The following is a 23,806-nucleotide window of genomic DNA, read 5'->3' as shown; positions in this document are numbered from 1 at the left end:
CTGTCCAAAGAATAGCAAGGTTATGTTTTAACTTGTCACTCCAAAAGTAATGCCTCCTACTTATTTTCTCTGCAACAGTTGCAAAGGGCAGAACAGCACTCTGATAGAGCAAATTCTCAGCTACACAACACTCTTTATTTTAAAACAGTCATCACCATTAGCTATGTGTTTTTGCCAGTGATGAACAAGAGCCAGCATGATGCTCTTATAAAAATCTCCACCAGTGGATGTGACGTGTTGCCGCCACTGTTGAATTGCACCACCCACCACCTCACTGTGCTGACAGTGAAATGTGATGGAATATTGGCAGGAAGGCTCAGCTTCTACTACTGCTGTACCACCAACATCTGCCTCTGACATCATGGGCCAGCGTGACAAAATAGGAGGCATTACTTTCAGAGCAGCCCTCATAATAACCATTTTGTTGCCTTTATTTTCATAGGCTAATGTCTCAAATGAGCACTGGCCATCCTTGGTTCAGGAGGCAACAACTGAAGCTTTGAAACTCTCTTCCTGTCCCTTGGCAGTTCTCCTGCAAGCGCTTCTACAGTATATTCGCAAAATGGGAGCAAGGTATGCAGTCTGGATCACATTGTCTAAAAGTATTTACTTGTCAGAATTAAAAATGTCCAAGTGGCCATGATGGTTGTATCTAACTCCTAGACCGAAAAGAAAACTGAAAACAAGAGTTCTTGGAATAGCATGACAGTTAAAAGGGAGAGCAGAGAGAAAGGGTTAGTAGTGTGGGGAATAAGAAGCAGCAGAATCTCACTCCTCTTCTGAAAAAAAAATTGTAATGACCTGCGTACTGTAAGTAGTGGAAGGCAACAATGAGTTCTTCCCAACACCTGGAAAATCAGATTATTTATGAAGGGCAGAACTCGTGAAACAAGAGCCAAAGCTGTTTGCACCACTGAATGAATACCATATCCTTAAATTTATTTGTGAAGTTTTGCCATATTTCTAATAGCACAGTGAAGTTGGAAAGGGTCTCAATTGGGTAGTAGCTGGCAGTTTTAGAAAGTAGTATCAGATAAATAGATTTGAGACCTTCTGTTACTCTATTCAAACTTCCCTCTCTCCTGCAGTTTCACGTCTTAGTTCTGTGTTTTGGAGAAACTGCTCTGAGTTTTGGATTAAATATGTTTGTATATAATATTCAGTTCTGTTGAATTGTTAAAACTCATCGTAATAACTGCTGCTTGCTGGAGCAAATGTCTTCTGAAAGATTTATTTTATATAGAAAATATCTGTTGTATTTGAGATCTGAGGTTGTGCTGAGTTCACAGACACCAGATACAGTTTTTATCTCAGGTGCAGTTCTTTTCACGTTATGTGTAGCAGTTATAAATTCTGCTATTTCAGTCTGTGTAGTTACTAGTTAAAACAGTAATATGAATATACTGAGTGAAATACTAAGTAAAGTAATGATGGCAATATTCCTTAGCATTCCAACTGACAAGTAGATTTCCAGATAAAACTATGTAGGAAACAAGCAAACATTTCTGCTTCCTCGCTGGTATTTCCATAAAGGACTTCCTTTTACATTACTTCTGGTTATTATTGCTTACAGTTGGATATTGGTGTGTTGCACCTAGTTAATGGAATTTTGCAGTTGATGTGTATTGTTTTCCATTATGCTTCTAGAGAGACTCGTCGAATGTTGGAGAGAGTGGTTTACCAACCAGGGAATCCAGAAACCATTGTGTCTGTGGCTCGTTGGTACCTTATGCAACACCTATATGCCAAAGATGATTACGAATTAATAGATGTAAGACAATTCATTCTACATAGACATGCAATCGATTTTCATTTTATTTTGTGGCTGTAACTTCTAAGAGGAGTAGGGAGAGATTAGGGAAGTGATGACTCTTCTGGCAGAATACAGTATTTAAGGATTCCATGCTGACAAAACATACCTCTGTTTGTATCCAGCTGTTCACTTGAAAGTCTTCAATTCCTACATGTGATACTAAAGAAAATCAAACAGTAAAATCTCTCTGTATCCCAAAATCATAATTTTTGTACTTACGATTTTTATTGTATTTGTGATGATGCATTATTTTTCATTCTTAATAAATGGTGCATGATTTTATGTGGCTAGCACTATACAAATTGATTTGGTCAAATTTGCAAATCCACAAAGTTCTTGAATATGATGGGAGGTGATTCACTTTGGCTTGTAATTAGAATCACTTTGCTACTCAGATTCTGAATATGCAAATAGAAGTTGTGGAAAGTAAATGGAGAAAGGTTAAATTTAAGTGGGGAAGGCGAAAGGAAACCTTGGCAGTTTTAAGGAGATAGAATGCTTCTTTTTGACTAATTTAGGTTTATACAGATGTATTATAAGGAGGAAAGTGTGCAGTGACAGGGAGATAGGTCTCACCTAGACCTGTTGATGTCATTGCCAGCAGGGAACTTTTTTATACTCAGCTTCTAATGGCAGATGATGCTGCTGTAGTGCACTGCAAGTGACTACAAGCTCAGTAGGAGGCTAGAGTGCTTTTTCTAATTAAATATGTAATGCTTTAAGTGAGCTAGTGTGTCACATTGAATATTTCTTATTTCAGTCTGGACTTGCTTGTTACTTAAACTTTTAAGAAAATTGGAGAGTAGAAATTAATATGAATAAATTTGAATTAATATGAATTTGATTTCCAGTTAAATACTAACGTTAAACGTAAGAAATTCTCAGTGCTTTTTTGCTTGATTTTTCTCCAGGTACTTGTAGAAAACGCCAAAGCTAATGGGGATATCAGAGCTCTGGATCTACACAAGAAATTATCAGCAAGTGCCTAGTATGGACTATCTGAAGTGGAACGTCTTCCATTCACGCAACTTAGTTGGGCCATCCTTCAGGAGTTCTGTGTGGTCTGGGCTTTTCTGTTTTTTGTCTGGCTTTATTTCTTCTTGTGTCAGCAGCAACTTTTTTTGAGCAAAAGTAGGTTGTTCTTTTGTTGATGCAAGTCCCATCATAAAATACACTTCACTTGAAAGAAAAAAAAGCTGATTTTTTTTGTTTGTTTTCTTCTTCTCTGAAGCCTCAGTACTGTTTGCAGTAGAGATTTATCATCTTTCCTTGTTGTCCACTTACAAAGAAATACAATGTTGACTGCATTGGCAGTGATGAAAGCTTGAAGAGGTTTCAGTTTGTTTTTTTTTTCCTGTAGCAGTCTTACTAGTTAATTGACAGCAAACTTTTCTTTCCTTCCAGAAATTGTAAAACATGCAGAAATTTAAAATGTTTTGCAACCAAGAACCAAATCCACTTAGAATTTCATGTGTGGTGTCATTTTATACACTTCATGTTTTTTGTTAGCTAATCTTTACTGCAGCAGTGTGTCTTGTCCCACCAATGAGGAGGGGGGAGTGAGCAAGATTCACTGAAGGGCTGAATTGCTGTGGAGCATGTTGGTGGGTCATAGAGTTTGGTTACTCTGGTTCGCTTTTCTCATGCAAAAGTCACAGTTATCTGTGAAGTAAGCATGTTTTCTCAGTAGATAATAGTTCCGTTACACAGCCGTCTAGGTTTAAACCCTGGTACCAGAAAATCCCAACAGTTGCATGTCTTGAATCAAAGGTTCACAAATATGGGATATACCATATTTTTGTGGGGTTCCATATGAGTGTTTTGCAAGTAATTGTCCATGAACTGTTCATTAGTGGGGATTACCTCTTGGGGTTGGGAATTTATTTTTGTTCTTTTATTATACTATCTGGATTGGACAAAAAATACTTAAGGGACCAAACACTTTCATAACAAGAGAGATCACGGTGAGGTTAGCCACCCCATTCATTAGTAACTTGAATTCACCCACACAGAGATAAAAGGACAGTATATTCATGTTGTAAGGGTTCACCATGAGGTAAGGAATTTCAACAGTGTTTGTGTAAACAAGATTACACAGGATCTCTGTTTCTCAGGGATAGCACTTCTGCTTTCAATACTGCCTTCTTGCAAGGCATCTCTGCACTGTGCCCCTCAAATGTCTGCTGTTTTAGGGCTGCAAGTGAGGCATTTGTAGTTCACATGCTCTTACTTCCAACACATAACATACTGTGTCTTTTGAGGTTGTATCAACTAGAAAATAATAGGTAACTAGAGAGGGCATGTAGCAATATAGGTATATTCTGCAATACTCCTGAAATGGGAATGAGTAACCTCCTTCCCTCCCCTCCTCCCCCCAGAGATTTATATTTCTGCATGTATTTTGAATACACTTCTGGTTTAATGTTGCTGTCTTTTGACTTAGATAATATGTGAGAAGTTTAACCAAATAATGGCAAATTTAAGGCCTGCAGCTGTTGAGATGTCTAGACAAAGGCCTTGTTCTGTTTGATTCCAGATTTGGATAAAACCAGTGATAATTGTGCCCATCCCAGGTTGACTGGCTTATTCACATTCCCAGTTTACTGAGATAAGATTATATTCTTACTATGTGGATATATAAACTTCTCCTCTGTGTGCCCATCATCTTCCTCATGGGGTCAATGCGTGCTGCAAATGGTCCTGTAGTCGATCTGTACATGGTTTCAAGGAATCAGGCAGGCTTCAGATTAGGGGATTTGTTCTGTTGGGGTTAGCAATTAAAGATTGCACTGGGGAAGGCAGTTGGCAGACTGAGTTTCTATTATGCATTAACTCAAGGCAAGCATCCTTCCACAAACTCTCTCATTTTCTTGAGCAAACCTGCTGTATTTTTCCAGGACTTTAGACATTTTGGCTGCCAAGAATGGCACCATCTAGGCAACCTGCCTGTCCTCATCCTGGCCAATTATCAATGGTCTCCATCTTAATTACTGGCTTTGTTCTTGGGGTAAAGTATTTTAGGCTACTTTCCAATTCCTTAGTTGTGTACAAGGTGCTTAAGCCTGGTTTCTTGATCAGCTGTGCCAACCTTGTAAACGGCAGCTGACTATCCAGAACAGAGTCAAGGTCTGACCAATCAGGAGAGCTTGTCCTTCATCCTCTAATTCAGACTATAACATTTTCTCTCAGTCTGATGTATTGGACAGAGCCATGAGGAGTTGCTGAGTGATACTACATTTGGCAGTTAGCTGGCTTTGCAGGGTTTTCATTTGTTCCTGCAAGAATTTAACCGTTTTATCACTGGTTTCTTTAACTAGGTGCCTTTTCTGTGCCATCACTAGTGCTGCTCCCAGCACAGCATATACGATGGCTTTTCCTTTCCATAGACATGCTTTTCATTCTTTTGTAAATGTTGCAGTCATGTTTGTTACAGCGCTTGGATCATACCAACTAACACAGGCTCATGCCATCCCTGATGGGATGGGGCATGCCCTATATTCCTTAAGCTTTTCAACAAGAGGAGAGCAGTCAAGCATCAGCATTTTCCAGGCAGCCATGGGTTGCCACAGAGAAACCTATCTTGGCATATAGCTTAGAGGTCACTTTCCAGTGCTTCCTCAGTACAGTCACTCTGGGACCAGTCCCTTATGCAGTATATCCCTCTGATTGTGGGCTCCAGTAAATGTTCCCATCAAGACAAACTTGTGATCATTGGGGACAGGGTCATATTTATACTGTGCGTAACAGGCTCTATTTATGTCTTGGTGATTCTTATGCTGACTGCTTAATTGAATGAATCATGACGGTGGTTCTTAATACATGATGTTATTTTGCCTTTCTGTACATGACAATAAAAAATAAATCAGTTATTCTAATCTGTTAGTGTTATCACTAGTGATTTTCAAGCTGTTGACATTAGAGTTGTGATACCTGTCCATTCCTGGTGTACAGTTTCTGAAAGCTTCTGCACATCCAGAAGCATGTTAAGATGCTTGGCATCTCATGCTAGACACTTCCCAGGCTTGCAGTGCACTGCTGCCATAGTAGGACTGGACTGAAGGCACAGTTGGCTTCAGTACCACTTGCACCTGGCTTAAATAAAGCAGGATGCTGAGCTGTGATGGAGGAAAACCATGGGGCCTATCCACTAGCACATCTTGGCTACCAGCCATGCACAGTGATTGGTAGAAAGTAGGTGCAAGCCACAGGCTATCACTGTCATTTTAAACATTAACACTAGGCTCAGTAGGATGGATTTTCTGTTCTGTGGAGGTGAACACTGAATATCAAGAATCCCTTCTTGTCTCCCATCCATCTCAATACCTTACTTTAAAAAGACTTTTTCTGATAAATTTAGACGGATGGTGGTTGTCTTCACAGCCTGCTGTCACATAGGCCTGAGCTATCAGTAACTGCATATATTAAAAGGGAATGTTGCAGAAGCCAGACTCGTGACTCTCAAGACTAGCTGTAACTTTTTTTAGCCTGCTGCTATTAATAGCCTTGAAAAGTGTGTACAGCCCATAGTTCCTATCCTCATATATGGCTTTGATATTTATGCCTCCTACTGTAGTGGTGGGAGAACCATCATAGCCAGCTTGGTGACAGCATGCTAAGTGGCTGCCAGCCCTTGTTTTTAGGGCATTAAAGAGAAGTTCTTCCACTTGAGTATTATCCTATGCTTCATTCAGCATCAAACCCTTCTAACAGCTAGGACAACAAAGGACCCAGGCTACAGAGGCCAACTTAACTAATGACCAACAGTGAATATTCTGTGTATTTTTTAAAAAAGTCCAGTGTTCTCTCTCTTCAGAAGGACAAGAAGTTAATAACTTTTACTGTGATCAATAATGAACTCCTTGAACACGATAATTACACAGCCCAAAATCATATTATGTACCCTTAGAAAAAAAAACCAAAAACATCAATCTACCACCTACACAGTGAAGAGTCTTCTGGGATCATGAGTTTAAGTTTCTGTAAAATCAAACAATAACTTGTTCTTATCATTAATGTACAGTCTCTAAAAAATCAGAACTTATAAAATCACTACTGAAAAAAATTGTGAATTCATTCAGGTGGAGACAGCCCTATAATTTATATTATCGTAGAGCTCAGCTTTGGAAATCAAAGTGCTATACAAAGGCACATGAGCATCACTGAGATGGAGGACTGAGACGTGGTTACGGATTTCACTGACTGGAAAGTTGTACATTTGGTTGCTATCAATGTAAAATGAAAGGAATAAAAGAAGGGAATAAAAGAAGCTCCGATTATATTTTGTTGTATTATGTTGTCTTACATAAAGCAGAATGGAATGCGATCTAATAATCTCAAGGTAGAGCATCTGATTACATCAGATATGAAGGATTTTATATGCTGCTTACAAGCACGAGAAAATGGCTTCCTTCTGAGAAGTTCATCTAGTTGGGCCATGCATGTTTGTGACCATTCATTCCATTGTCTGTATTTCTCCTGCCCTGGATTTCTGTTCAGATGGTACCATGTAGTGCTGCAATTACACTGATTTAGGTGTTCTTGCCTGACCTTAGACTTTAACAAAGCTACAAGTATTTACTTATGTCTCTCACATAGTTTTGTTTGATACAGAAGTTTGGTTTAGATTAGCACCTTTTATGTCTGAGAAAACATAAATGTTTTAATTCACAGATATAAAATTGGAGAACTACTTTACTGATTCACAAATCTGACTTTGCAAGGATAATTTACATGCATAATCATTTACATGCATAGCCCATTGGAACTTAGTTCTGAATGTATAGAATCCAACTTTTCTCCCAGACAATAGACAAATTAATTCTTTGTCTATTGAGTTAACTGGACAGCTGACAGTTAAATAACTTTTTAATTTAGTGGGATCATTTCAAGATTTCAAGTCCGATCACAGTGAGCAGTGATAAATATTGACTTAACTGCATTACGCAATGAAGTCATTCAAATGGCAGCAATGCTCCAAATATATATTTATGCGTGATCTTACTTCCTAATTGGGCCCTCAAGCCCTTCCAGTATAACCACACAAACCCGTACTAATATAAAGCAATTTTTGTCTGTGGCCTACTACCATATAGAAAGAATTGATAAATAGGAAATACACTGTAATATTTTTGTCCTTTCCTCTGTCCCAGGGCTAGACTCTGAAAATTGTCCATCTTTTTTTTCTGATTACTTTTGGCACCATATACCTTTAGGAGGGCATTCATCAGTAATCTCGCTTTTTCCTCTTTTTCTGCTACTCTATATATAAAGAACATTGGCAGCCATGGTGCTCAGTGGGGAGGCAGATACACCATGTCACATCAACTACTGTTTCACTGGCAGCAAAATACATGGGCAAAAAATGACTGGAGTGACTAGAACAAGCCAGAGGAAGACAAGCAGTGTGGCTGCCAATGGAACACCTCTCCTACAAGGACAGGCTGAGAGCTGGGGCTGTTCGGCCTGGAGAAGAGAAGGCTCTGGGAAGACAAGAAAGCATCCTTTCAGTATATAAAGAGGGGCTGTAAGAAAGAAGGGAACAGATTCTTAAGCAGGGTCTGTTGTGATAGAGCAAGGGGAAATGGGTTCAAACTAAATTAGATTGGATATAAGGAGGAAGTTTTTACAATAAGGGTGTGAAGCATTGGCACAGAGAGGTGTCCAGAGAGGTGGTGGATGCTTTGTAGGCACTCACAGTCAGGTTTGGTGGGGCTCAGCACAGGAGAGTTAGACTCAATGGCCTTTAAAAGTCCATTCCAGATCAAATGGGTCTGGGCTATCCTGCCCTGTCACTGCACTGACGGATGTTAAGACACCACTCACAGTCAGTAGTGATGTCTGCAACGAACAGAGCAAGAAGCACACCAGAGCATGGATTCAGAATATCTCAAACTGCTGCACATTACAGAGATTTATTTCAGTGCTACTGGTTACCCAACGCATGTAAAAAACTGGATAAATGCAGAGCCAACCTGAAAGAAGCAATCAAGATTAAGGGAGCTTGGCAACAATCAAGATGCAGGAAGATTGTGACTTTGGTTACAGTTGGTTCTTCTGTCTTTTTAAGAAGCCAGCATTTCCTAGGACTTCACTCCAGATTATTCACTGGAGAAACTCTAACATACTAAGTTGCTTCCTGCAGTGGGAACATGACTAATTGCTGAGTGGAGTTCCCCGCTAACAGCCTGAGTTTGGTTTCACCAGTTGTGCTGTGCACAACTCAGCTTCTTAGAGAAGCTACCTGGAATCCATGGTGGCTTCTCTCCGTACCTCTTTTGCTGTAGAACAAGAAGCATGCAAGACTTGAAACAGAAAGGTAATCTCAGTCTTTTGAATGCCTTCTCTGGGAGATAGATCGTCTTAGGCCTTCTGAACACAGACATTATACTCTGGAAACTCAGATTTCTTTTGCGAATTGTGACCACCTTATTTTGCCACCCTGCTAAAGAACTCGCACTAGCCTCTGGTGTGAAATCATACTGATGTTCCTTTGTCTCTGCTTCCAGAGTTTTTCCCTTATTTCCCTTATTTGATTGTTGTGTGTTGGTTGAGTTTTGTTTTTTTGGGGGGGAGGGGAGTGGAGGGAGGGTCGAGTGGAAAGAGTTGTTTAAGTACAACAAAGCCCACTGCCAATTACAGTTTTGAGCACTACATTGCTAATCAGCAACAACTTTCTTCAGTAAGACAGAGGTGAGTAATAAACCTTAATAATGTTTCTGCTAATAATTAACTTGCATTTTAGCATTTGTACCCAACTTACAAGCTACTTTTAATGATTGAGTGACTTCTTATAAGCAGTCCAAGTCATTCCACTTTTCATAATGCTTTTACTACGTACACATTCTGTGGAGCTGAAGGAATCTTTTCAGCCTGATTTCAGTATTTACAGCAATCTAAGACATAGCTTACAGCAGAACTGGGCTAACACTGCTTAAACACTGAGTGGTAAATTCATGAAGTCCTTTAAGTAGTATGAATACTTCTGTATGAAATCTGCTTTCAATATTCTAAGTCCATCTTTATTGAAAGCTTTTCTTTGTGTACTTTTAATTGTGAATTTGAAAATGGCTGCAGGTGTAGCAGAGCTGTTATTTTTGTGTCTGTCCAATTTCACAAGCCACAAGAACATCCTACAGCAACAGGGGAAAACAAAGGTGAGCATGTTTGCACCAATGCTGCTTTTATTGGAGAGAGCATCTGAGTGTGTTTATAAGGGTTTGCTTTTGCAGTTCAGTCTCGTGGAAAGTCTCTTGCTTTGTATGTGTATTTCTCAGTTTTCTTCTTTTCAAGTTTCAGCTTTGTGTTCTGTATTTGTTTGAGCAGCTCCAGAGACTCGTGAATGGATTGAAATCCTGGTAGAAAAATAACAACAATTAATTAAATTGTGGTTGTTTTTAATACTAAGAGATTCTTCTTTTTTTTTTCCTCAAATACTTCTGACCCACATGTAAATCAGAGCACATCAAACCTAATCTATTTATTTCTTCTTTTCACTGAATACCATAAACATGAAATATCAGCTTATGTTGCCAACTCCTTGCTGTAGGAGTCATATCTTCCAATGCACTGGACAGGCAGGAATCTGAAGAGCCCCCAGTAAAACACTGGAATCTTTTATTCTGAAATTTATTATCCCAGCATTCTTCTGCTTTCAGTCCTTCATGCCTCAAGCTCCTTCCTGTATGAAGATTGTTGCTAATTTAGAACTTCATTTGTTAATATCTCTGGATCAGACCTTGTGGGTTGCAGATAGTGAAGGAATTGGAACTGAAGTAAGTAGCTGTGGTCCTAGACCTAGAAGATGAGAACGTATCAGATGTGAAGAACTTGTGTAGTGTTTTCAGCCATCTGTTCCCTTGGAGTGTTGGCTGAGTGATCTTTTTGCATTAACTAGTGTTTCCATTTTGTTTCCATTATCAGCTGCAAGTTGGGCAATAGCATACTTTACAGTGAGCAAAATTGTCCTTTCCAAAGCCCTGTGCTTTGTGCAAGATGAATTGCTGTTGGTAGTTGAACAGCCAGAATTGGCTCAGGCTGTTAATGAGTCCATGCTCTGGGAATTACGCTCAGCCTGATTGTACCCATAAGAAACATCTAGTGTGTGTTCAGCAATGTTATCTAAATGCTTCTGTATTCATCTATCATATGCTCTGGGTAGGGTAGCTATTTAACAACTGGGTGCCTCTTTCTCAATCTCCTGTTAGTGGAGAAAGGGGAATAAAGGCTGTAAAAAATATAAAGCAATCAAACATGATCAGCAGGACCTGAGGCAAAAGGCAAAAATGTTCACCTCTCAATTCCGGTTAATGACCTTGTGAGCAGAAGAAAGATGTACTCAGAGAAATGTGGAAAGTGGATTGTGAAATTGCCCTTTAGATCATCTTACCATCAGACCCTTAGGAAGAGAAAGCAATCTGTGTGTGAATATGCTGTTGGTGCTGGTAAGAACAGATGGGCTAACCCAGATGCCTAAAAATGACACCTGTGAAACCAAAGTGTGGAAGAGAGGAACAGTCTTGTGAAGGTACTTGTCTCATTACTGGAAAATATTTTCTGCAGCAGTAATTTACTGTACAAATATACTGACAGATAATTGCATGAAATTCTCACCTGATCTGTATTCATTCTGGATTTCCTCAAGCTCTTTCCAAATCTGTCTTTCAAACCTGGTGATTCTTGCATGCAGATTTTTTTCATCACTCTTCATTTGGTTCAACTGCCTTTTGTATTTCTCTGGGTTATCTGATTGTTCTAGCTGTAGTGACAGAAGTAGAAGCTTCTCTTCTATTTTCTTTTCTGCTGCTTCCTTTAAAAACATGGCAGAAGGTAATGGTAAGATGCTTTAAATATGCCCACCATTATACTCCATCCTAGCAACCCTGAAATTAATCAGTTATGCTTCCCAATCCCAAGAATAAGAGCACTGCAGAAATGCAGTTAGGTCTGGTACCGTGGAGAGGTGTCAATCCTCTTTTCTTCAACTAACTGGATTAACTGGTGAAGAGGCTGGGGCAGGCCAGAGGGGCTTTCTTTATTATTTATTATTTTTATCATTTATTTTAACTCCATTTGTTCTCTAACAACAGCCTGGGAATTTAAACAACTTATTTCAGGCTGCTTTCATGCACTTACCTCAAACACAAGTTTGTGAGCCAAGGGGAGAAGAAATGAGGGGTGTACCCAGCTGCCCATCAGTATGGGCAGTCAGCCCCTAACAGCTGCTCTCTGGAGCCCAGTGTCACTCCTAAGGGCCACTGCACCTCCTCAGGGATGTGGCTCCTCGTGGCTCATATCCGAGCCATGCTGCTGCCCATTCCTTTCTTGCTCTCCAAGTTGCACAGAGTCCTCTGCTAAAATCCTAGTTTGATCATCAACATGTTCAAAATCCCTCACCCTCTGCAGTCCCAGTGGCACAGAGAATTCAGGCAATGCTGGGGTCTGTCTCTCAGGGAAAATATTTTGCAAACCTGACAGATTTTTTTGAGCCTAAACTGAGTTTATGGTGATGCTGAAAAGGCATTCTGTGTTTACAAACATTGCCATGCTGTGCAGGTGGCTGGTGGAGTGAGTCAGCTCCAGGAATAACCAAACTGCTGCTTTGTACTCCCAACACAGCTCCAGCTTCAGCACAGAACACATCCACCAGCCCTCTTATCCATCTGACTTCAGCCATGTCAAAAAGGTAACCAACAGGACCTTTAACAGATTTTTTACATGGTCTGATAGTGATAGGACAGTGGGAATGGTTTTATACTAAAAGAGGGGAGATTTAGGTTAGATCTTAGGAGGATGCTCTTTACTCAGAGGGCGGTGAGCCCCTGGCACAGCTGCCCAGGGAAGCTGTGGTGCCCCATCCCTGGAGGCGAGGTTGGATGGGGCCCTGGGCAGCTGAGCTGGTGGGGAGCAGCCCTGCCCAGGGTACAGGTTGGGGCTGGATGTGCTTTGAGGGCCCTTCCAACTCAAACCATTCTGCAATCCTGTGTTTGATCCTGAAAACAGCTGGCTGTGCTGCTAAGGCCCATGCCTGAGCAGGGTCGGTGTACTCCAAGTGGGTTTCACTTCACACTGCTCCCATCTCCAACAGAGTGTTGAAGTTTACCTCAGCCCTCAGGGGCTGAGCTGTGTTTTCCCTGAGAAGACACCCACCTGTTGTAGGGAACTGCTTTAGCATGAATGATCTCTGGAGGTCCCTTCCAACCCATTCTGTGATTCTGTGACACCAGTAGCCCTGTGCACACTTGTATGCATATACACAAGAATAAAGGCACACCTGATAACTTAATCTATTAGAAGGCTACTTACAACTCTTTAAGTCCTATTAAAGTTGCACTGCTTGACACTGCAGCTCTCCCCAAGAAGAGCTTAACTACGTATTTTGGTTTGTTTTCTCAAAAATAATCACAAACCCTGCAGTAGCAGGGTAGCTGTGAGACAATGCCTGAGGGGTCAGAAACACTTTTGTACCTGTCTGGTTGCACCAAATGTTTGGTATTGACAACTAGAGATTGTGAAGCAGAATAAGAGGAAATTAAAGTTCTATTGTGTTTTAGTTCCCTTTTGAGTAATTTTTCTGTGTGGTTTTGTTTAGCAGTCTTCATTCTGGTTGTAAGACTTGGCAGGTGTGTTTCAATTGGTTCTGAACTCTGAATCTGAGTGAACTTCATGCAGCAAAGGGGGAAAAGCTTTTAGAGTTGTGAAGGAATTGATTAAAAGATACTGGCCCTGTGCCAAGCACTGACTGCTGCAATGGAATCTAAGCTCACTGCGTAAGAATATACCAACCACAATAAGGTGATGGCATGTCTACATTTAAAAACAGTAAGAATTTGCACTGAAGATTCCTCACTATTCTGAGCCTGTCAATGAATGAAAAAAAAACCCTTATCATGACCCATCAGTGATGGCACTGATGCTCATTCTGGGACAGGTCACCACTATTGGGTAAACTAGGGTTTCACAAATACTCAGTTCATATTGGTTGCCTGGAGGGTTGTGGCATCTCCATCCTCAGAAGCACTTAAAAGTCACCTGGAGGAGACCTGCCACCTGCCTTTGTTGCTGGTCCTGTTTGAGTGAGGAGCTGTATCCTGGACTTCCAGATATTTGTTTGAAATAAATTATTCTACAGTCATATGTTTTTCATAATTCAATTGGCCATCCCACAAGGCACCAGAGCAATTCCATTTCTGTCTGCAATCTCATGTATCTGTAACTTGCTGCGTGGGAAGCCTTACCAGCCTTTCCTTCATTGCACTGAGCTGCTGGTGCTGGTACTGGGCTCGATCTTCAGATTGTGTCAGCTGTGCCTCCGTCCACTTCCGCTGATTCTGAATCTGATCTTTGAAGTCATTTAGAATGCTTGTCAACCTGAAATTAAGATAGGGTTTTTTTAGTAACAAGACTTAAGCTTTAGTCAGCATTGTGGGGGAGTCTTGAGTCATTACACTAAATTATTTAAGTTACTTCGGATCTCCTCAGTAGTTTCCTAAGGAGACCAAGCTCCATTATTTTATTAATCCTTATCTTGAGACTGCATATACATGACAAAATGTGATTTCTCTAGTCCAATCTAATTTGAGAAAATACCCGAGGGCTAAAAAATGCTATTTTGCAATTGGAATTATCTTTGTTTAAAGTGAATGAAGAAGCTACACTATCCCATTGAACATCAGCTGTGCTGCTGGACATTACAGTGGGCACCAGAATCACCTGCAGTTTGAAAAAGCTCATAAGGATGAAAGAGATTTTTACGTAATGGTTTACAAATGCAGAGAAAACATGCATGTGCTTATAAAGCACCAGCTGGACAGAAATGTGAAAGCCCTCCCTGGAGACACAAAAGGACAGTAGCTAAAAGGATGCCACACAGACCGAACTTGCAAACTCCTGAGCTGGAGAGCGGCGTGCTTGCTTTTCTTACACTGCAGCAGGTAATTGATAATATGAGCCATGAAGAGACATAAGCATATGTCCAAATTCTAGTCACACATTTAAATTTCCATTCTCATGCAGGTTGCCAGACTTCCACAGAAAATTTGAGTGTAACTGTATTAATTCCTAAGGCATACTTGAATGCAAAGAGTGACAACTGAAATTTGTTTGGTTCTCAGCCAGCTTACAAACCAGCAAGGAAGGAGCAGGGTTTTATAACTACATGCTTAAAGCACTTGTAACACTTATGTCACTTTCCAAAAGAATGTCTGAGAGAAACTGTTTTTTAAAACCAAGTGATTTATAACAATTTTGTATCTGCCTAATGAAGTGATAATTGCCATCTAATGTAATGTAATTACTAATGTAATGTGAGAAACAAATTAACATTAACAGAATTTCTCTAAGTGACATATTGCTGTTTGCTTGCTGTAGACAGTGCCTTACCAAGGCACTGTATGGCTGTGAGGTCAGTTTATCATTATTACTCATTTTACTAGTTCTAGGATTATTTTAACAATAACACGGGTTTGGGGCTAGGTGAGCTTTGAGATTCCTTCCAACCCAAGCCACTCTGTGATTCTGTGAATTACTATCCCTTCTGCAAGGACCTAACAAAAAAGAGATCTATAGTGAGCCGGGCTGCAGAGACAGATGAGTTGCCATAGTCTTGGTCCAGATAGTCCCTGAAATATTAATGACATACTTGTGGCTATTTAATAAGTGCATCCTCTAAGTAGTGCTGCGATAAACGTGTGAGCAGAACTACTGACAAGGGATCTGCCTCTGTGCAGTTGAATACAGCTATTTGTCAGCTAACCGGCCCTGAGAGACAAGTACCCAGTCCCCCACCTGTGAAGGCCAATGCTATCTAGCAAAGCAATACTTCCTCTGAAGTCCTGAAATAGTTTAAAAATTCATCAGGTTTTCAGTAACTGTATATAGAAGTATCAGTTTGCACTTTCACAATACAACTGCCAGATCAGAAAAACTGCTGGTTACCAGACAGTTTCATGCCATTTGAAGAGGTAACTGGGCTTTAAAACCAAATTAAACATGCTAGTTCATAAGCAGAAACTCCAGTCTGTCCTACCAAAAGAAGTTACATTTTGCTTCACATTACAAGACACAGTTCTGGTGCATCTCAAAGCCTTGGAAGCCTCCTGTTTCTATTGGAAGTTTCAGTAAGGCCTAATTGACTTATGAGAAACTCAGCATTTTCTTAAATTTTAATATTTCCCTCTTTTCTGGCATTTTTCCTTTTTTTTTTTTTTTTTTTTTCCCCTTTTATTTTGGTATTTGGGGGGTTGGACTTGATGATCTCTGGATCTACAATTCTGTGATTCTTGTTAATCTCACATTGTCTTTATTCTCTTCATCCTTTACTCTCTGTCTTTCTGTAACTCCTTTTTTCCTCACTTTAATTCATTCCCCTTTTTAGTTGTTATTTCACTATTCATCCCTACTCCTTTTCTTGTTTTCTTGATGTGAATATTTTCTGTTTAAATAGCATATTTTTAACTCTGAATGCAATTCAGATAAATTTAATTCAAATACTCCAACATGTTGAGAAGTGGAAATGCTGCCTTTGAAATATTGTTGCAGTATTAATATAATTAGATTTCAAATTACTTGTGCTGGCTCTGCTGTTTAATGCTTGGCTGTTTAGCATTGTTCTGCATATGGATGCCACACACTTTAATTCACTGTGTAATCACTGGAGCTCCTACCTCTGTAAAACTCATCAAGATTAAAAGGACGCTCTAAAAGTACTTTTGCATCCAGAGCAGGAGAAATATTGGTTGGAGAAAGAAACAATAAATTACAAAACCAAGGACATGTGAAACAGTACAGCTTCACTCCTCAGCTCCATTCCTGTCCTGCCCCTGCCCACCTCCCTCAACCAGCACTTCCCCATTCCAGCTGCTCTCCCAACTGAACAGACAGAGCAAACCTTTCAAGAAAATGTCACCTGCACCTTAGGCAATTACAGTGGTAAATAGTACCTTTCTACTCAGTGCTTTTCTTTTAGCTATGGAAGGGTAATTGCTTTTGTACCTTCTTACAGGATGGTATTTTGTGCCTCATTTTAACAACTAGCTTATGAGACAATGTATTTTCATCATGTATTTTCATTATTTTATAGCATGGATCTTCATTAACCTTTTCTTTATGTTTTGAATAGATGTTAACTAATGGGTTTGTTTGGCTGTTTCATGACAACCTGTTCATCATACTGAAGTATCCAAGGTGAATTATCATAATGAAAACCCTTCATCACCTACTTGAAATCCAGAAGTTGCAATTCGTGACGTTGATCTCCCTGGACTGTCTTTAAATTTGAGCTTTGATCAGAGTTGGAAGTCTCTATCTTGCCTAATAGCTGCATTGCCTAATGAGAATTAACAGAGAATGCCTTTATGAGCCAGAAGGTGAACACTTATCTTTAAATATGTATTATGATTGCAAGAGTGAAAAAAACAACTGACTCAAAGGTACAACATTGAATTTCTCTCACAAATGATTTCATTCAGCGAGGACTTGAGCTCAGGGTCACTCAGACTATAAGAACCACTTAGTGAAAGTTTTTTTGGACACAAGCTTTGCAATTAAATTCACAGATAATGAAGACATTTTATTTCAAGACATTGTGCACAACTAAAACTTCCCTGAAGATGTTAGAACCCAAGGGGTAATATTCCTTGACAGCAAATGTTCATCAAACACCTGTTGGACTCCCAACACCAGTGAAAGGAGGAGACAGTCACTCACAGATCAATCCCTCATCTGCCCCATCCATGCTGAAATGAACATACAGGCTCTCTAGCCTGGGTTCCTGCACTCTGAGGCATTTTTGGCTGGAGCTGTCCCTATTCTATGTGGCCATTCCCTTTAGGGGAGCAGGATGAGAGAGTGCCTCAGGAACCAGGGCTGTGGTTTCTGGACCCTCAGGCAAACCATAAAATTGTAGAATCATCAAATCAATTCAGTTGGAAAGGGCACTTAAGGTTCATCCAGCCCAATTCCCTTACAATGAACAGAGAGACCTACAGCTTGAGCAGGTGCTCAGAGCCCCCTCTAGCCTGACCTGAACTGTCTCCAGGGACAGGGCATCCACCACATCTCTGGGTGACCTGTGTCAGTGACTCACCAATGTTATCATAAAAAACTTCTTTATTTCCAATCTGAATCTCCCCTCTTTTAGTTTGAACCCATTTTGCCTTTTCCTATCACAATGGATCCTGCTAAAGAGCCTGTCCCCTTCATTCGTATAGCCCCCCTTTGGTACTGAAAGACTGCCCTGGTAAGAAAATGCCTTCATCTGGTTGATAGCTGTGCACATGTATGTCAACAGGGAGCAGCTAAAGGCTCATTACATAGTTTTGATAGCTGAATACTCTACACACACAAAAAAAGCTTCGTTTTGGGAATTCTCATTTGCTTCTTTGCCAGAAATGCAATAGTATAGTTTTCCCCTCCTTACCTGAGAAACTTTGTTCTGCTTCCTGCTTCATATCTATGACAGCTTATTTTTACCTGCTACTGTTTCAAATGACCTGATGCACCTTCATTTCCCATTCTCGGCAAAGAGGAACATCTTCATAGGAATTGAAGAAGACAGGTGTCCAAATAGTGTCTTATAGCAGAACTCCAGGTAAAATACTTTCATTTAAATTGTCATGAATAATTTTTCTTTGTAGGAGAGGATATCTGGGTACAAAATGACTGGAACTCTGCCTTGTACAGCAGAAGATGCAGTTAAAATGTGGTGATGAGTTTTTAATCGATATCAAGTATAGGAGAAGGTGAATGTCCCATATCTCCTCCCAAGCTCACTTGTAATGCATACAGACAACACCCAGTTTGAATCAGGAGCAGAAAGCTGTCTTGCTGCAGGTTTACAAACCAAACATATCAGTAGGCTGTACTTGTGAATCATTATTGCTAATGCTCTTGAACCTGTGTAAGGTTCTAAAACAGCTATTGAACACAATGAACCTGTCACAAGACCAGCGATAAGGAATCATAAGCAGTAACAGTTGTTATTTGTTGTTTCTCTCTATGGAAAGAAAAAAAAAAAAAAAAAAGAGAGAAAATACCATTTTCCAGAATATTTTCAGTGCTACAGTTTCAAATATTTTTGAAATATTGCCAGCTTTCATAGGATGTGCTACTAGATGTCTCCTTGCAACCGCCTTAAAATTGAAGAAAAAAGAGTGGATGTATAAACTATATTTCAGCTCCAGAATTAATGTAACTGAATTTTCCAGATGCACTTAAGGCAGAATTGTGCTTTTACTTAAGGGTCTTTTAAACCATACTGAGAAAACAACTGTGATGGATCATTCACGATCTTAGTATTGCCAATACTTTTGTTAACTGTTTTTAGACTACATCTATTAGAAAGGCCACTACCATTCTACACCATCAAAGAAAACTTAATTTTTATTAAAGAAAATTCTGAGATGTTTTATAAATGGTGCATCCATCATTAATATTGATCAGCACATAGGAGAGTAAGCACTCTATGTGTGCCTTATCATCACTCATCAGGTATTGCGAATTTCTGTACTCACCATCTTCTCAAAACTGCCAGTATGATTTTTGAGGATAGAGCGAAGGCTGTAGATCTCCTTATTGATGTTCTGGACCTCGTGCCTGATAACACGGATGTCTCCTGATAGCTGTGCAATACTTGCCTCACATCTGCAAAAGAACCAGAGACAAGAGAACTTCTGCATGGACATATATAAGGGTGGAGCTAAAGGTGAGGAAGTGGAAGGTGCTCAGCATTTGAACAGCAATCCCTTAGCTGCAGTGACAAAACATTTGGTGTCCATACATTGCAAACCTCCTTGTGGCTCCTATCAGTTTGAGATGACCTGAAACAGTTCACAGCTCACCCTGCTGGGCCATTTCCTACTCAGTTTCCTGCTGTCTAATCTTAAGGTGAGCTAATTTAAATCTCAAATGCAAATTGAGAGGTTACTCAGCCATTCCAGCTGCCTGCAGTTTTTGGATGCCTATCCAGAGTGTAGGAGAGCCCAGACGGCAGCATCCTCTGGCTGGAAGCAGATGTGGAGGATGATCAGGTTTGGAATGGCAACAGGCAAAAAAAAAATACGATGTTTTATAGGGAGCACTTGTCATTTTCTATTTAAACTCTCTCAGTTGCATTCACTAAAATATCTTGTCACATTTCAAATGGGCAAAGAGATTATATGAGAATGATGGCATTAATTGAATAATATTTAACCAGCTTACCTCCAGGTAATATATGCATCCAATTTCTTCCTGTCTTTACTGTACCTATACACAATGTGTAATATATGTGTATACATTTACATAAACACATTTTTTTTTTCCACAGGAGGAAGATGATTTGTTTCAGTGTATATGTAAATATTTGTATAACATCATAAATATGTCCAACATGAGCTAGAAGACAGAGACTTCTGCTCCTGCACCCTTCCCTGAAGAGTGGAGGATGACAGAGAATTACCTCCACATCTGCCCCTCAGGAGTAACCACCTACTCCCATCAAAGGCACTTGAAACAATATTGAGGAAACAAATATCTTACCTTGTGCAGTGTGCACAGCATAAAGCACTGCAGCATTTAGTATACATAGTGGATTAGAAGTTGAGTAAAGAAAACAGATGAGTTTTAAAATGCCAGAGAAATTATCTTCCAAAGCACTAAAGGTTAAAGCCAGTGCTGTTGTCAGACAAAGGAACTTAAGAGAGGCTGTGACAGTTTAAATAGACCAGCCTTTTGTCATCTCTTGATAATGCAGAAATATTGAGATACACCTACAGAGCATTCACATCAGGGAAATGAAAAAAATTTCTGCAGATAATAGAGGCTTCGTGCAAAGGCCAGTACACTGATTTAAAAAAAAAAAAAAAAAAAAAAAAAAAAAAAAAAAAAAAAAAAGTTATATATTTTATTCATCTGGAAAACAAATTACAAAATAGCTCAAAAGGCAAACACAGCTCTTAAGAGGGCAGGGGGTGTGAGGTGGTGCCTGCTGCACAGCTTTTACCAATCAAACCTCAAACACCAGCATGGAGCCGGCAAGGGATGATGCTCCAGGGGCTGCGAGCCTCATGGGGATAAGGGACACCTAGCACTATACGGGGATGGAAGAGCTCATTTGTATGTAACAGCAATGAGTCTGTGGCCAAGATGGGATTATGGGGTGACAGCAGCCTCTCCACAGCTGGAGCAGTGGGGATGCTCTCAGAGGTGTGCTTCATGGATCATATGTACCTACACACAGTACTGGTGCTTTGTGCAGCGTAGAATGGTTGCAGTTCGAAAGACTTAGTCCTGAAGAGAATGGACTTGTGACTTTTAAAATCTTGCACCAAATCAGTATTTGATGTAGGAGATCCTCAACAGACTGTGGTGAGATCATTGTTTTTCAGTCACATACACAGAATCTGGGAGTAAGAGACAAATAGCAGGATGGATATGGAAAACTGCAGGAAGTATGCTCCTTGTTAGATATGCATATAAATTACATAGCAAAAAGAAATAGCCTCTAAGGATTGTACAGGAGGATTTAATTATTACCCTATAAAGACATGGAAAGAGCATATATTCAACAAAGGACTACTTAATTTGGCAAAGTTTGCATATTCTGAAGGGTGGAATAACTTCATGGGCATGCAGCACTGGCTTTGGTAGTCTAGCACTACACTGGATTTTTCCTTTGAGCAACAAGAAAAAAAAATCTCAAGAAAAAAATTGTAATGCAGACATCTGTGTAAAGTGCAACGATTATTCAGTCTTCTTGTTGGTGTGTGTGAAGACACAGGTCAATATTTATGAAAAGTATTGTTTCTTCTTACAGTTGATTACCTAAATTTTATTACTCTAAAATCATAGAATCATAGAATCATAGAATCACAATGTTGAAAACGATCTATAAAATCATCTAGTCCAACCGTCTCCTCATCACCATTGCCACCACAAGCACTAGGCCATATCATGCAGCACATCATCCAGACGCCTCTTGAACACTGCCAGGGATGGCGACTCCACCACCCTGGGCAGGCCATAAATATGGATCCCAAGCCCAAAAGAATTCTTGCTTAAATTTATTTTAAGAATTAGAACACTAATCTAAAATACTGCTAATTTTAGACACTGGCTGCTGATGTTGAAGGCTGTTTTTACTGTCATTGCTATTTGAAACACAAATGTTTTTGTGGTATAGATATGGAGTCAAAAGGTCCCAGAATTAATGGGTGTCCACGCCTGTATTCAACAAGAGTGCTCTGTCTTTCAGGGGAAGACACAGCAACAGAAAAGAAAGACACAAATTGAATTACAAGAGTTAATCCACATTAATCCTTCACACATGGCAGAATATAGGAGGATGAATCATCTGCTCTGAGAAAGAGCAGAGCACCATTAAGGTTTACTTCAATCTTTGATTGAGGTCACGCTGCAAGTCAACAGCAAAACTTTCATTGCAAGTTTGCACTGGGAAGATTTCTATTCACTCAAAATATAAATTATATGAACTCCTGAGTTTATCTCCAGCTACTCTGGGCCATACTTTACACAGCTTTGAGCTGAGACTCAAGGTCAGAAGAACATGAGGAAACAAGCATTAATCATCTCTGTTGCGATGATCCTGCTGGTCAGTTCTGGCCCACTTCAGGGCACTGCGCTGAGGACATTTTTGCCAGTGAGAGAAATGAGAATGTGCTGAAAAATCGTGAATCACACCAAACTGGACTATGCTTCCGTGTGCACTGTCACGGGTGCCTGCCCTCCATTATTCTGCGTGGATTTTCATTGTGTATATGGAAGTGGATCGGACTTTTTTTTTTAACCCTCAGCATTTTCTTATCCGTTTTCTGCTTTCCCCAGTGTGTTTGGTTTCCTTCGATGCAGGCCAATGCTCCAGTACAGCAAATGGGAACAAGACTTACTGCAGCTGGCAAAAGTGAGCTATACGCCTGGAGAAGCACTGGGAAAAAAGAACAGGACACATTGCCCATTAAACGTTATGACTTTGCAGAAAGCATGTCATCTGGAAATTCTGCCCATACAAATTTGAGAACACCAAGAGAAAAATGTATTGCATGATCACCTCTTGCGTTCTTTCAATGCTGATCAGCTGCAAGATTTAAAAAATGTATCTTTCTCCTGCCAAGTTTAAATGTACTGGCTTCACCATCTAGTTTTGAATTCTTGGACTTTTCTTCAGTAGTTTGGAGTCCTTCAGTACACTGTGATTTTCTTTTTCTGCCTCTCTCTCAGTACCTATACCTGGAAGTGAAGAAATCTCAGGATATTTTTTTTTAGAAGCTATACATAGATGCGTACTTCTCTCAGCCAGAAATTTTCCTCATCTCATCACCACATTCCTGGCTGTTCTAACAACATATCAAGCTTTTCACTTCAGAAAGGGGAATTCTGGACTCAGTTCAGTATTCTGAACTGAGAATGGAACTACCTGGTCCCTGTTCACCAGTCCTCCACAGTTCTGGTCCAGTCTTAGCATTTCTGATACTGTGTATTTGTGAGAGCCCACTGTCAGTTATTCATCTACCATATTCCCTACACTTTTCCTAGAGAATTCAGCAACAGAGCAGTTCCTCACAGGGGTTATAAACAACTTCTTTTCAGTGGCCCAAGTACATTCTTTCACAACACCAATCATATTTTCGTTATCCACAGATATCAATAGCAATAATTTTATATGGAAAACATAAGACTGGCCTCCAGAGAAAAACAAACAAGGAAACATTGGAAGCAGGCCAGTTCAAGGAGTTTTTTTCCTTAAAAACTACTTTTTTTCAGTGTACTGATCAGTTCAGACATTTTTTAATCCAAATACTCTCTTGATATATAACACATCAGAGTTTCATTTCTTAAGTCATAACATTAGCTGTTTATAAATGCCTCACAGAAGTTCATTATCAAAGGAAGAAATCATGTTTGTTCTTTCCATTTTCCAAGAGAGGAGGTGAAGAACAACAGGACAGCTTAAGCTACTTCAGCTGAAGTCAGTCCAGACTGGGAAACAAAAGAATTTAAGTA

General features: G+C 39.9%; 2 protein-coding genes across 2 annotated transcripts in view; one reads left to right on the top strand and one right to left on the bottom strand.

Moving 5' to 3' along the window:
• Nucleotides 1-2,802, top strand: part of SKIC3 (SKI3 subunit of superkiller complex) — a gene marked incomplete at both ends in the record, with an annotated part of 41,707 nt that extends 38,905 nt beyond the window's left edge. Inside the window, 3 exons of the mRNA XM_079548057.1 lie at nucleotides 443-573; nucleotides 1,648-1,771; nucleotides 2,725-2,802. Of these exons, the coding sequence (XP_079404183.1) occupies nucleotides 443-573; nucleotides 1,648-1,771; nucleotides 2,725-2,802 (333 nt within the window). The remainder of the gene's footprint in view (nucleotides 1-442; nucleotides 574-1,647; nucleotides 1,772-2,724) is intronic.
• A 7,240-nt stretch (nucleotides 2,803-10,042) lies between these two features.
• The window catches only part of FAM81B (family with sequence similarity 81 member B), a gene marked incomplete at both ends in the record, with an annotated part of 17,054 nt that continues 3,290 nt past the window's right edge, over nucleotides 10,043-23,806 (bottom strand). The window contains 5 exons of the mRNA XM_079548230.1: nucleotides 10,043-10,164; nucleotides 11,423-11,618; nucleotides 14,047-14,179; nucleotides 17,029-17,135; nucleotides 19,321-19,450. Of these exons, the coding sequence (XP_079404356.1) occupies nucleotides 10,043-10,164; nucleotides 11,423-11,618; nucleotides 14,047-14,179; nucleotides 17,029-17,135; nucleotides 19,321-19,450 (688 nt within the window). The remainder of the gene's footprint in view (nucleotides 10,165-11,422; nucleotides 11,619-14,046; nucleotides 14,180-17,028; nucleotides 17,136-19,320; nucleotides 19,451-23,806) is intronic.

The sequence above is a fragment of the Tetrao urogallus genome, assembly GCF_951394365.1.
Source record: "Tetrao urogallus genome assembly, chromosome: Z".
NCBI lineage: Eukaryota > Metazoa > Chordata > Aves > Galliformes > Phasianidae > Tetrao > Tetrao urogallus.
This window is presented reverse-complemented; position numbering and strand designations above follow the sequence as displayed.